Source organism: Tursiops truncatus, chromosome 4 (genome assembly GCF_011762595.2).
Source record: "Tursiops truncatus isolate mTurTru1 chromosome 4, mTurTru1.mat.Y, whole genome shotgun sequence".
NCBI classification, from domain to species: domain Eukaryota; kingdom Metazoa; phylum Chordata; class Mammalia; order Artiodactyla; family Delphinidae; genus Tursiops; species Tursiops truncatus.
Window position 1 is genome coordinate 35,126,240 of NC_047037.1, and position 15,445 is coordinate 35,141,684.

General features: G+C 41.0%; 1 protein-coding gene across 2 annotated transcripts in view; it reads right to left on the reverse strand.

The window, feature by feature from the left end:
- The window catches only part of PLCH1 (phospholipase C eta 1), a 238,412-nt gene that overhangs the window by 26,025 nt on the left and 196,942 nt on the right, over positions 1-15,445 (reverse strand). For both annotated transcript variants that reach the window (XM_019946331.3, XM_033855399.2), the window contains 4 exons: positions 13,667-13,828; positions 7,675-7,746; positions 4,339-4,430; positions 1,108-1,205 (listed from right to left, as the gene is read on the reverse strand). In XM_019946331.3, the coding sequence (XP_019801890.2) occupies positions 1,108-1,205; positions 4,339-4,430; positions 7,675-7,746; positions 13,667-13,828 (424 nt within the window). The remainder of the gene's footprint in view (positions 1-1,107; positions 1,206-4,338; positions 4,431-7,674; positions 7,747-13,666; positions 13,829-15,445) is intronic.

Below are 15,445 nucleotides of genomic sequence, written 5' to 3' on the forward strand. Positions count from 1 at the left end.
TGTCCTGAAGAACCTAGGGGTAAGACAGGAATAAAGACACAGACCTACTAGAAAATGGACTTGAGGATATGGGGAGGGGGAAGGGTGAGCTGTGACAAAGTGAGAGAGTGCCATGGACATATGTAAAATAGATAGCTAGGGGGAAGCAGCCGCATAGCACAGGGAGATCAGCTCGGTGCTTTGTGACCACCTAGAGGGCTGGGATAGGGAGGGTGGGAGGGAAAGAGACACAAGAGGGAAGAGATATGGGATCATATGTATAACTGACTCACTTTGTTATAAAGCAGAAACTAACACACCATTGTAAAGCAATTGTACTCCAATAAAGATTAAAAAAAAAAAAAGCAAAAAAAAACCAGACTCAACACAATGTTGTTTTCCCTTCACTGAGACATGAGAAAATGGGAGATTCTGACGTACATTTCTCTTCCACTAAAATTACAATTAGATTGAAAACCCATATGACCGCAGTTTATTTTCATAAGCACCCATTAACTGAACAAAATACAAGTGAGAAAGGAAGAGGATAAAGAGAAAGAGCAGCTAGCAGGAAACTCAGGGTAAGAACAGTTGTAACTAGAATTTCTCAACTCCACATATGGCAACTGATGGGTAAGAAACTGTGAAAGAGTCAATGCTTCTGAAATTTCTGCTCTTGTTGTTAAAATTGCAATCTGTGGATTAAATTATTTTCATCAAGGTCAAAATTTTCAATGAGAAAATACAGGGCGTTTCAAGATGTTATATTTGTCAGTTAATTTCCTCTTTCTTCTAGTCATTCACACTTGGAACAGCCATCTGTGATCTGGCCATCAAACTAAGTCAAGTCTCCATAGTTTGAAGACTGGGAAGACCTTGCTCTGATACATTTGTGTTTTTAATAATAATAAAGTCTTCCTCTGACCTCTAGCCAATTAGGCAAAGTAATCAAAAGAGCCCTCCCTGTGAGCTAAGCATTGTACCAGCCATCAGTTTCCTGACACTCAAGCTGGATTCTCCACAGTTCCAGAAATGTGTGCTGATGATCCGATTAACAAAAGTTTAATTAACAATTGACAAAGAAAGGTCAGGAGTGTGTATCCAGAAGAAAAAACCCTCAGGCCTTACCATCATCCACAATGTCCTGGGCTGCCACGGAGTTTGTGTACACAACCAAATCAGAGAGCTCTCGACAGAGCTTCATGGTTTTCCTTCGGCGGCCCAACCTGTAAAATACACACCAGGACTCATGACATTTTAGAGCTGGAAGAGGTTTGGGCTTCTGGTTACTCCACCTTCCCTACCTGCTCCTGATGGAGCCAGGATTAGAAACCAAGTGTGATTTTTAGTTCAGCATTCTCTCCACCACAACACCATACTCTTGTGGCTTTTTTCACTGCTCAGCCAGACTTTATTCACAGTCTCTTCTCCTGAATTTGTGAGTTCTATTGTGAAGGGCTTGATTCCCACCATTACCCAACTGTGGAGTAAACCAGAATTTAGCAGGGAATCACTCTGCTTTGTCAGAAGGAGAACCTGGACTAAAAAGCAGTAGGGATACTGTACTGTCAGTCACAAAAATCCTATACCTAAAGATAAATACACCAAACTTTCCATAGTCATTATCTTCTAGAGGTATAAGTACAGTGATTTTTGATTTCTTCTTTATGCTTTTTCTATATTCTTCAACTTCTTAAGACAAATATCCATTACTTACTCTCTCTGTACAGCTATATCTTCTGTACCCCATAAACCACTCCTAGGATCTGCTGTACAACTTTACAAATTCTGCCACTTACTCTTTGCCACAGTAAAATTCTCCATAGATTATCACATTCTCCTCACAGACACACTTTTCTCCTCTAGGAAAACATATAATCATTAAAAACTTCAATCCCCACCAAAGGAGATACACAAATGGCCAATAAGAACATGAAAAGAAGCTCAACATTAGTCATTTAGGAAATGCAAACCAAACTACAGTGAGATACCACTGCATATCTACTAGGTTGGCTATAACCAAAAAGGCAGGCAATAATGAGTGTTGGCAAGGATAAGGAGAAACTGGAATGCTCATATATTGCTGGGGAATTTTCAATGGTACAACTGCTTTGCCAACATAGTTTGGCAGTTCCTCAAAAAATTAAACAGTTACCATGTGACTCAGGAATTCCACTTTTAAGTATATACCCAAGAGAAATAAAAACCTATGTCCACATAAAAACTTAGAAATGAATGTTCATAGCAGTATTATTCATAATAGCCAGAAAGTGAAAACAACCTAAATATCCTATAGCTAATTAATAGATAAATGAAATGCAATATATTCATACAATGGAATATTATTCAACAATAAAAAGGAATGAAGTACTGATACATTCTACAACATGGATGAATCTTGGAAATATTATACTAAGTGAAAGGAGCCAGACAAAAAAGGCCAAATATTGTAGGATTCCATTTATATGTAATGTCCAGAAAAGGCAAATCTATAGAGACAAAAAGTTGGCACCAGAGACCGGGGGAGAGAGAGATGGAAAGTCGCTGCTAATGGTAGAGTTTCTTTTTGGTGTGATGAAAATGTTCTGGACTTAGATAGTGATGATATAGATTTATTCACTCAGTGAATATTTATTGAGCACCTATTGGAGATAAAATAGTGAACAAATCAGACAAAAATTCTTACTGTAATGATACTTATATACATTCAACAAAAGAATTAAGGCCAAAATGTGTCAACAACTCATTTTGCCAAGAAAGAAGACAGGCACATAGACAGGTATAAAAACCAATGGGGGCTTCCCTGGTGGCGCAGTGGTTGAGAGTCTGCCTGCCGATGCAGTGGACACGGGTTCGTGCCCCGGTCTGGGAAGATCCCACATGCCGCGGAGCGGCTGCACCCGTGAGCCATGGCCACTGAGCCTGCGCATCTGGAGCCTGTGCTCCGCAACGGGAGAGGCCACAACAGTGAGAGGCCCGCATACCGCAAAAAAAAAAAAAAAAAAAAAAACAATGGGAAGAAGAATCCATGTTCCTCCTTCACCACGTAATTAGGAAATTCTCTAGCCATCGGTAAAAATCTGGTTTTGTGAAAGCAAATGATTATAAATCAATATGAGAGAGGTAATGCCTAGAAATGACAAGTAAAACTCCCAGGACACTCCATAACACAGACGACTTCTGTATAAAGTTAACCCTTTTAATCCTTATCTTAAAATTGAATTAGTTTACTGAAGTCCCGAAAGGACACCGTCATCAATGCTTGAGCCTCGATAGCTATTACGGGCAAATCTCTAATTGACTCAAGAGCAGCATGCAACGTGATTTCACGTGACAGCTTCCCTGGCTATATGATTCAGAGCCAAGCCTTTCTCAAACTTATATTTGAGAAAATTCACAGCAGAGGTCTCCTGGAAGGTAATTCTATTTCTCTTATATCCTTTACTGTAACTACATATTGAATTTTCTGTACTCTAAGGGTAGGAACCATACACATCTCCTTTGCCCTCACTAATTAGTTACTATTTTATGTATGGACATTCTGTTGGAGTGAAGCTCAAATATAAAATTTAAGTGAACACTAAATGTGATTTATTCCTATAGGACCTCTGTGCCTCCAATTTCGTTTAGTTTCAGTCTTATGATAAAGTCACAGAGGGGTGTGTGTGTACATGTGCACGTGTTTGTATATTTATCTGTCTATGAAGGATATAATTTACTTTCCTTTGCGAGACTTACTGTATACATAATTTGCCAGAAAATCCTGTATCAAATCATGTGTCACAATTTGGGTTCTACAGTTTTGGCCATTTTACTCATTCCAAATTCTACTGGCAATAATAAAGACAACAGCAGCTAATATTTTTGAGCACTTAGTTAATTGGAGTAGGGCTCATCAAGCCAAATAGTTTAATTCCTTTAATCCTTACAATGACCCTAAGAAATAGATACAAATGAGGAGCCTAACTTGCCCCCATCTTAAAGTTGGAGGAACAAGAGTTTGAAGTCTGGCTGATTTCAGATCCCTGACTCTTCACATGTTCTCATCATCTATCTTCTCCTTCAGTCTCCTGTGAGAGCCCCTCTGTACTAGTTCATGTGGTCCCTCTCTCTTCTCTGAAGATATCTTTTACCTGACAACTGCTACAGCCAGCATTTATTAAGAGCTCACTGTGTGCCAGGCAGCACAAGTGCCCTACATGTATTATAATCTCACATCCTGTTGATCTTCACATGTCCCACTGCAGAGCTCTCTACCTTGCAATCTGATTTCCTAGACATGTACAACTAAAACAGCCAAGCTGATGTGGATGGAGGGGCCCCAGGAGCCTGAGCAGGAAACATGGAGAGCTTTCTTACCTGTACAGCTGGCCGGTCTCCTTGCCAGGGTTCTGCTGTGCGTCCTCCTCTTCATCAGCACTACAAGATTTGGACCGTGATTTTGTGGTTTTCTGCCGGAAAAATCAGAGTTCACTTAACACAAACTCAGCACATCAGGTACATCTACAACATACAGAGGAATGAGCTTTAAAATAGACACACACACACACACACACACACACACACACACACACACACACAAGGACAATTACTTGGAAAAAAACAACTGACCAAATATTGCAGCTTGCCTCACCATCAATAATAAGCATGTCTGTGGCCAAAATTATCTTAAAATATCAAGGCAAAACGTAGGGTTTCATGCTCTAACATTGACTTCTAAGCCACATAAAATGTAGGTCTTAGACTATTAGTCATGCATTGAAGGTCTCTGTGAGGGGTAGGGTTAAAGTTGCAATATCTACTTAAACGATTATAAGGGATAAAGGGTCCTTTTATATAGGAAGCTCACTATTCCCTTTGACTTACTTATAAAAGGCAGATTTGATAAAAAAAGACAAGCAGTAATTTTTAAATGAATAACTACCACTCCTGCTTTTGTTCAGTATGCATTCAAAAACCCATCTAAATCAAACTGTTCATTTGAGACTTTGACCCATCTTAATTTCTAGAGCAGAATGAAAATTGTTACCTACAGGAGTCAGGCTGAAAGACTGTAGGACTAACCTGGTGTCTTTGGACAGATTAGCTGTTAGACATAAAACCTCTTAGGAATGATACACTTTCAGCCCCACCACATTGGAGATAACCCCAATATTTGGCAACACACACGTCAACGATACAAATGATGGGGAGGGGCCCTAGTAACTGCAGAAAAACTTGCCACCAAAATTACAGCTTCTACAAACAAAGGTAAGACCTTTAGACAGAGTACCCTGGACATTTTGGGAACATGGCTTAGAAAAGGAAAGGGACTCCATCCCCACATTACCATGGGACCAAATCAACTTCTAGATTTTCTCATTCTCAACAAATAAAAAAATTCAAACTACCCTGTTGGCATAAACACATTCAACTCTACTGCACTGACGGCAAGGCGCCAATTTAGTCTAGAACATTTTTACATCTTATTTATGCCTTGAGAACTTCAGTGCACATGGCGTGGACCCAGGCATCTGATGATCTCATGTTCCAGATTGGCCTCTCACCAAGCTGATAAATTGGCTAATCTCTCAAGCTTTCTATTGTGCTTTTTTAAAGGGTAGGACAAAAACATCTGTCCTAAAGGATTATTATTTTTGTGATGATTAAATGAGATGACATGGAAAGTCATTCTGTAAACCACATAATATTAACTTTCAATTTAAAATACTATTAATACTTATTTAAATAACCTGTAAATAGTCTTGTAAACATTCACTCTTATGACTTGAGACATAATAAATTCTAATGCTATACTAGCAAAGGTACTCCCTAAAAGCTTTACTTTGGAAAATAATTTTAATTTAAATGAGTGGTTGTAATCAAGAAAAGAAATATTCTCCAATTCTGCATATAGTTAGTAATTTGAGGTGTTACAATAATAAATCTGTCTTTCCCAGGTTCATTTTAAAATATAAAATGCAGAAAGTAGAAATAAGTAATGAATCACCAATGATAGATATTTGGAGAAATGATGATATATTTTCTTTACATACAGTTTTGATACATCTTATCATAGTTAACATATGACATAATCAGTTTTTCATCTTATTTTTTTATTTAATGTTTTGCATGTTGAGCTCGTCAGAGTGATCATCTTTCTTTCTTTCTTTCTTTTTTTTTTTGCGGTACGCGGGCCTCTCACTGTTGTGGCCTCTCCCGCTGTGGAGCACAGGCTCCGGACGCACAGGCTCAGCGGCCATGGCTCACAGGCCCAGCCGCTCCGCGGCATGTGGGATCTTCCCGGACCGGGGCACGAACCCGCGTCCCCTGCATTGGCAGGCGGACTCTCAACCACTGTGCCACCAGGGAAGCCCAGAGTGATCATCTTTTAATGGCTGCATAATTGTCCATTGTGTGAATGAATCATGATTTACTCAAGCAGTCTTTATGGGAGAACATTTTGGTTGTTTTCAGTTTATTATGGCTATTTTGTCCAACCTTTCAATAAATTATCCTATTGATGGGGCAGGAAATTCCAGATACAACATTCATTAAAGTACAAGAAATGGCCTTGGAGAAACCTCATGCATAAAGTTCATCACCCAATAATTGACTTGTTTAACATGTTTTACCTTTTTATTGAAGGTAAAGCATACACTTAGAAAAGCACAGGAATCGTAAGTGCACAGCATGATGGCTTTCCACAAAGTGAAACCACCCAAGTGAGGAAATGGAATATTATCTGCCCCAAAGCCTTCAGGTTCTCCCGTTCGGTCATCACCTTCTCCCCAAAGGTAACTACTATCTTGACTTTTATCCCATAGATTTTTTTTTGCCTGTTTTTGAGCTTCATATAAATGGACTCAAACTGTATGTACTCTCTTGGGTCTGGCTTCTTTTGCTCAATGTCATGTTTACAAAGATCACACTATTGCATGTAGTTGTAATTTTGTCATTCTCATTGCTGATAAATATTCCCTTATGTGAATACGCCACAATTTTTATCCTTTCTAATGCTGATGGACGTTTGAACTGTCTCCTGTTTGTAGTATTGCAACTAATGCCCCTGTAAATATCGTTGTTTGTCTCGTGACACACACCTAACAATGGAACTGATAAGACATGGTTCATAGAGTGGCTTTAGTTGGTACTGTGAAACAGTGTGTGGAAGTAGCTGCACAAAGGCAGGTTCCCATTAGCAGTTGATGAGAGCTCAAATTGCCCAGCACCCTCACTAACACATGCTGTTGTCAATCTCTTTATGTTTGCTGTTGTGGTGGGTGTACACGGAATCTCATCATCATTTTAGTTTGCATTTCCCAGAGGACTGATAAGGGGGAGAACCTTTTCCATATTAGCCACTTGGATATCTTCTGTTGTGAAGTTCATTTAAGCCTTTTGCTTGTTTTTTAAAAATTAGTGTGCCTTCTTTATTGATTTATAGGAATTCTTTATATATTCAGGAAAGAAATCCTTTGTGGACTTGTACAGAATATTGAAAATATTCTTTCCCAGTATGTTATTTGCTCTTTGATACTTCTGATGAACAGGAGTTCTTAAATTATAAAATAGTTTAATTATCAACTTTTTCCTTTTCTGGGGTCCTCATTGAGAAATCTGCAGTTATTCCAAGGTCATGATGATAGTCTCCTGTCACCCTCTAGACTCTTTAAATTACCTGAATTATGCACACTTATCTTCCTTAATTCGTACCTTATGTTTTCCGAAGTTGGTCATGAGGGATCGTCCATGTGTTTTCTTTCCACTTTCCTTCACATCTGGATGCTGAGTAAATAAAGCATAATATGACTACTTTTCTTCTTTGCTTTTGTTTTCTCCTTAGTTCTGGTGGAAGGGCATGGAGTCCCTCTCTCCTTCCATCTCTTGGTGGGCAGCCGGAAGGTCCTGCTCATTTCCTCCTGCTCTACCCTCCACTTCCCTGAAGGTGGCTGTGTCTGCCTTGAGAGAGGGGGAGGATGCTGCAGAGAGAGACCTGGGCACCATCAGGAGATGGCAGCTGCCAACAGCTCCCCAAAGCTGGGGTCAAGGACCTCTCAGTAATGCCCAGGTGTGCAGGCCTCTCTACTGCCTGTTCACAAGGCTCTCTAGAGCACAGGATGTATTCCTATCAATGCCCTGAGGGGGAATAAATCATCTTCAGTTAAAAGTAGATTTAATTTTGAAAAATGGCCACAAGTCATTAACAGCCAATTCAGTTGACTAAAAAAAACTAATCAGACTGATCACTTAATTACTATTTAGAATTTGGAAACATTAAAAACAAATAAAATCCAAGTATATCTATGAGGCAATAAGATTGTTTTTCTTTAAGTAAACTGCAGCAGAGCTTATCTGTTCATTAAAATCATTCCCTCTGTGGTAAGCACAGGAAAGATGTATTGTAGATTCTGAATTCCTCCTCATGTGAATTAATTTTCCAGGCTAGAGATCTCTTTACTCTAGGGGACAGGAAAAAAAAAAAAAAAGACCACTCTGCTAAAAGGGTTTAGACTCTTTTTCCAATTGTCATCCCTAAAAATATGTATTAGGTGATTCACTGCTAATTACATGATGTAAGAGGAGACCAAGAGGCCCCGCCCTCCCGGGACTTTCAGCTGAACAGAGATAATCTCATAAATGGAATAAATGTAGGTGAGCAAAACCACCCGAAATCAAAAGGTCAGGAAGAGCATCTACATATATCCATAGAAACTAATCAAAGATACAATGCAGGATGGGGAGGGGGAACTGTGAGAACTGGGTTGGGGAAAAGGCAGTTCAGAAAATAGTGGAGGAGGGTGGGTGGCAGGTTTACAGGGTAATTTTAGTTGCCTGGTTTATATACATTGACTGCCTTTGAAGATCAATTAAAGCTGATCATTAACTATTCAAAAACCCTAGAATTAAGAAAGTAGTAAGATACGGTAATAGAAGTAACACTGCTCTTCAAGTTAGGAGACCCAGTTCTGCCACCATGTAGCCTCAGGTCCCCCATCTCTTTTTTTTTTTTTTTAAGGTGATTTAAAAGATCATTTTTAAACGGTGTTTTAAGGTGAATGAGAGTCTCTCTGATGGATTTAAGTCTAAGCAGGAAATTATATACATCAATACATTGATGGGAAACAGAAGCTGAACACATAAGAAATACCCTGGGACTCAGAATCAGATGGAAAGAGAGGGATTAATAGGTGAAGCAAAACATAGGAGATTCCAGCACACACTCTGTGCTAAAGACTTGCTCCTCTGGGGTAAACACCCACCTCTTGACCTCAGTCCTCTTATCTGTGACATGGGGGAGGAATGGACCAATTAACCTCTGAGTTCCTCTCCAGTTCTAGTAGCTCATCTATTAGTAGGGAGACCATGTCATCTATTGTCCAAAACAGGACTCTTAAGAGTGAAATGGGGACTTCCCTGGTGGCTCAGTGGTTAAGAATCCCCCTGCCAATGCAGGGGACACGTGTTCGAGCCCTGGTCTGGGAAGATCCCACATGCCATGGAGCAACTAAGCCCATGCACCACAACTACTGAGCCTGTACTCTAGAGCCCGTGAGCCACAACTACTGAGCCCGTGTGCCACAACTACTGAAGCCCGAGCGCCTAGAGCCCACGCTCCACAACAAGAGAAGTCACCGCAATGAGAAGCCTGCGCACTGCAATGAAGAGTAGCCCCCGCTCACCACAACTAGAGAAAGCCTGCTAGCAGCAACGAAGACCCAACGCAGCCAAAAATAAATAGATAAATAAATTTATTTTTTTTTAAAAAAGAGTGAAATCGGGCACCTTTAATAATTACGCTGGGACAATAGGTATAAAGCGAGGTTGCCCCAAGCAAGTTGAGGTATAAGGTCATCCATTTTAATAGGCACCTGCTATGCCCCAAGGATTATGCTAAGTGTATTACATATATTCTCACTTAATATATACAACCATCCCTGGAGATAAGTATAATTAAAATCCTAGTTTTGCAGATAAGAAAAACAGAAGTATAGTGACGTTAGATAATATGCCCAAAGTTACGAAGCTAGTTGGTGATAAAACAGGGATTCTGTGTAGTTCTGTCTCCTCTCTGGCTTTCTCTCCCTCCCCCACTCTACACTCCTTCTTTATGTACCAGAGGAATACACACAGATATCTCTCCCCAACTTGACCTCTCCTTGAGCATCAGCACTGCATCTTTCATTGAATCCATGGATCAAACACTGTGCTAGGAACTCATGAATACAAGGGAGACAGCAAGCAAGAGAGATGTAGACTTTGTCCTCCCTGGGCTTGCACTCTTATGATGGAGACAAATGATCATAACACACTATAATAAGACTATGATGGGGAAAGTTCAGGGTACTGCCTGAGGGCACGGGAAGGCCATCTACCTAGACTTGAGGATCGAGGAGGACTTCTAAGGGGACATGTTACAAAAGCTGAAGCCAGAAGACAGGTAGACATTATCTACGTGAAGTGAGGAAGAGGAAGTGTGCAAGGAAAAAGCAAACACAAAGGCCAAATGCCAGGAACATGGCACTTTCCAGGAAACAAAGAAAGGCAGGGGTTGGGTTGTGTATTTGTACTGTACACACGCACATTAATGAACAAATCAGAGCTGGGGTCAGATGATGGAGAAAGGATCTTTTGGGCTATAGCTTTCAATTTGAGCTTTATCCTCCAAACTATGAAGAGCATTTGAATGGTTTAAAATAGGAGAATGATGTGATCAGATGCATATTTCTGAAATATCGCTATGGTAGTGGTATAAATGAGAGACTGGAGGGAGTGGGACAGCAGGGAGAGGTGCAAAAGTTCATGTAAGGAATAATTAAGGCTACCCAGATGGCTGTAGCTGGGATGTAAACAAAGAAGTGAATTCAGAACTCTAAAGAAGGCAGGCATCCTTCTACTAAGTGCTTCCAGCGTGAAGGATGAGAATTTCATTTTTATTTTACTTCGGAGATCTCCAGGAAAAAGCTGGCACCAGTAGCACACAGTACTGCACTCCTGAGTGACGATCAGGAGGGAAAGGAGCTGAAGTGATGAGCTGTCCTGAACCCCACAGCACATTCTCAGCCTTGGCTCTACATGTGTATATGTATCTGACACAGATGGACTTGTCTCTACAGTAACTTGTCTTTGCTTGCCACTGAACCAAAACCATACTTCAAAAACTAACACAACAGCAGGGTTAAAAACCTTAACACTTCATAGTCCAGTTTATTAAAGTTGCAGGCTCCATTTACTTTCTGCAAGTCTGATACATTCTTGCAGTCACCCAGGTTTAAGGGAGAGTAAAAAATAAAAAAGAGGAGGAGTTTTGTCCTACTACATCTCTGAAATTTGAAGTCCCTTACCATCTTACCTGATGGGGAAATTACCATTAGGATCTCTTCCATAAAAAGAAAGATGGGCTTGATTTGTTTCTTCAAAAATCCCCAAGACCTGCTGTTGTCTTTCCAGTTGGAATGATCTAGGATGGAGCAAGCAAAGACTTCTCCAAAAGCATAAAGGGAAGTGACTGGCCCAGATTAGCCAAAGAGAGTTCACCAGGGACAAGAAGCAGAAATCAAGCCAGGTTAACCGAATGTGATTTTACAGACATTTGTGTGGTTTAAACTAAGAGGCTGGAGGGTCAGGGAGGAAAGGGAGAGGCTAACTGGTATTTATAGAAATGTTCAAGAAAATTCAAAATTGTATGATAAACTGTAAGGGCAGTAATGCTGTAAATGACATTTTGGTTGTCTCCCAACATTCCATTCTGCCCCTCCAGCATGCAGGGGCAGAATGCATTTTCAGAGGGGCAGACCACGGTGCCAGTTCCAGGGGTAAGTTCTCAGTGGCATCAGCAAGCCAATGGTATCCTATGTCCTTGCCAAATTACTGTTCCAAGAAGGACACATATGCAAGGCCACCATGGGGATCAACTCAGGGGTGGGCACATGAGCTAAGATGCTCAACCAGAGCTCAGCACAAACTCTGGTTTGTTGGATGAGGCACATACACTGTCTCACTCTCTCTGTACTTGGACCAAGAAACACATAGCTCAGGGGCCTGTTGGCAGTCACCCTGCAACCACCAGGAGAGGGGGAACCAACATGGGATGATGCTAATCACGTGGTAGGTAGAACAGAAAGACAGGTCTTTGATGACCCTGCTGAGCCTCTGAATTAAGCCCACCTTGAAGGCCACTCTGCAAATGAACTTGCCACTTACCTAACCCAACGCCTTTCTTCATTATTTAAGCCATTTTGAATTAGGTTTTCTATGTTTGGAAACTAAACAGACCTGAGAAACAGCCAGGCGTTTGAATGGCTGGACTTCTGTAGAGTCTAGAAAGTAACCACCAAAGCTGAGTGGTTGCTCACATCCAAAAGTGATGATCTTCCCTCTGCCTGGGGAGCTCTGAGCTCTGGAGGGTAGGCAGCAGTAGCAGGGGAGGCTGCTATCAGCTAAGCCAGGGACCACATGGATCTCCTCTGGTCCAGAATAACTGCCCTCAATGTCCTGCCGTGATAACATCAGCAAACCCACTATCCCTCTTCCTTGCCCATTTATGATATTTTTATTAGAAAGCAGAATAAAAACCTCAGCCAGAGCCCAAACCATTCATTCACTCAGCAACTATATATGAAGGTCATACTAAGGTCCAGGCACTATACAAGTCAGGAAAACAATGGTTATCAAGACTGACATGGTTCCTGCCTTCACAGAATCTACAGTCTAGTTGAGAAGACAGATATTGAACAAATAAATGCAAATGTGTAGGAAAAAAAAGAACTTCTTGAAAAAAGAAGATATAACAGGCTACCATCAACAATACAAAAGGGATAGCTAACCTAACCTAGGGGTCAAGGCAGGACTCATTTAGAATACCACATGGTTGCTGGAATTTAAAAGCCTAAGTAGGAGTTAGCTAGCGTAGATGTGGAAATGGAGTGTTCCAGGCAGAGGAAATGGAATGTGAGGAAGACCATGGCATTTAGATGGTTGTGGCTGGTGTGACGTCGTGGGTGGTGGTGTGACAGGGAAAATGGGGAGATCTGAGACAGGAGAGGGAGGCAAGGATGGAATTATGCAGTTCCTGGAAAGCCCAGTTAGTTTGTAATTTATCCCAAGCATAATAGGAAGCCACTGAAAAATTTTGAACAGCGGAGTGACACGGAGTGACCCAGTTAGTTTGTAATTTATCCCAAGCATAATAGGAAGCCACTGAAAAATTTTGAAAAGCGGAGTGACACGATCAGATTTGCATTTTTAAAACATCATGCTGATTTCAGAGTGAAGGTTAGATTTAAAGAGGGCAAGAGAAGTCTAAGTGAGAGTTAACATTGGCCTGAATTAGGACACAGCCGTGGAGAAGAAGTGGACAGACATACACATTCAGAAGGTGTGATCGACAGGCCATGGAGGCCGCCTAAATGAGTCCCCACCCTCACCTGAACACAAGTGGGGAAGATGAATGCAGGGGCACTGGGCTTTGTCCTGAGGGTGCCAGTGAAGGAGCATATGAATCATTTCTACACCCACCCATGCACTTTAATCTATTATTCACTATTTCTCTCCATTTTTCAGGAGGAGATTCTCATTTTTCCAGCAATATAAGGATAGAAATGGAAGAAACTGGAGAAGCCTTCCACAAATGACAAATGATAAGAAACAAAGCATGAGGTGCTTTCTTTTTCCTGTTGAAGGACAAGTACAAGAGGGAAATGTATACCTGCTTCAGGTGTGCATTTAAGCCTTCATGCGTGGCCTTCAGTAGTGCCCTCACTGTGAAACTATCAGGATCTTCCTTGTCTCGAATTTGAGATTCTTTTAACAGCGACTCCAGTTTTTTCCTTATGAAAGATTCCACCTGATGCTCAGTGGTCCCGTTATTCTGCGAAGAATTAAACAGTGGAAATAATTTCCCTTAAGGAACACAGAATCACTTAGAACACAGCCTTCACTCAAGCCAATATTGCTGCTATAATTTCTCTCTCAATTACCTGTAAAAAGTTAAGCTTATTGTACAATTTTTTGTCCTTCTCCCACCAGCCCTCCACCAATCCCATAAAATAATGATGACTGTGACTGCATTCAACCTTTAACAACCCTATAGTCTTATTATCATTCCCATTTCAGAGACACAGAATCTGATGTTTAGAGAAATAAGTTGATCAAGGTTGCAAAGCTAGCAAAGAACTGAGGCAGGATTCCAACTCAGGGCTCCTAAGTTCTTCTCCCCACACTACTTTATACTTTCACTAGAGGGAAGGCCAAGGAAAGTTTTGGGAGAATAAGTTTTCTGTACCTACATAGGGAAATTTGAACAAGACTATACTATTTAAAACAAATCACTTCCTTCACTGAAGGGAAAAAAGTGCTACGGAAATCTTTGTAAAGGAGGATTATTCTGAGATAAAATGTCTTTCCTATCTCTGCCCCACTATGTAATTGGAGGGAATTCACTACTGACTTGTGCCATGACTCAGCACTGTAATTACCTTAAGATCACAACTAATTTCAAGTGTTTTGGATAACAAAGCTCTGCCTGTGTCCAGGAGATAATTTACACAATGTTTAAGTGATCAAGGGACCCAGATTTCCTAGAAGTCTGCTTAGTGCAGGTTTTTGACCCCCTTGTTCTACCTGAAACTAACGGCCCAGGCTCTGTTCACTGCTTCTCCCCTTCTCAACTCCCTCCCCCTCCCGCTATGTCCAACACCCTTCCATAAACTCTTCAGCCACTTGCCAAAGGCCAACCCACCCAAAGGCAAGGAAGGGGCGCTCCTCCACCAGAACAATGCCCCTAGTCCTCACCAAAAGTTTAAGATCCATTTTTCCACTTGCAAATTTGTTACTAAGAGGTCATTATATTTAAACAAGAGAATGGGCAGTTTTTCAGTAATGCATTCATTTTCACAAAATCTTAGAAGAGCAAAGCAATATAAATACAAAGGGAAACTGGAAAAAAAAAAGCTACATCAGAACAGGTTACTGAATTTCCCTGTATTAATATCACATGCACGAATATCTTTAATATATCCAGTGAATGAGGCACTCCACTTCACTGGAGGCCCTCAGGTCCTGCAGGAGATGCAAAGGTGGAAAAGAGATGGCCTTTGACATCAGGAGCAAAGATCCCATCAGGCTAACAAAGGCATGTCCCCAAATATCCTACCCAGGTCCACACAGCTGCCTGCAAAAGCACAAATGACCAGCACAACAGTGGTTCTGAGAAGGAACACGGCATTCCTGCCTGAGTGACCAGGAAGACCTCAAAGAACAGGGGGGACTCTGTATGGTAACTAAAACTTCAACAGTGATGAAGAGATGTCATCCATCACTCTAGCAAAGATTTTTACATTAGCAAAGCGTGTTTTATAAACATATGAACAGATTCGTTTTCCTGGAGCAGAAGTTCATGAAGGGGGGTAGTGGCAGATAAAGTTGGAAAAGTACTTTGGGAATGGGTTGTGGAGGTTCCTGAAAGCAAGACGTCAAGAGGTGTGGA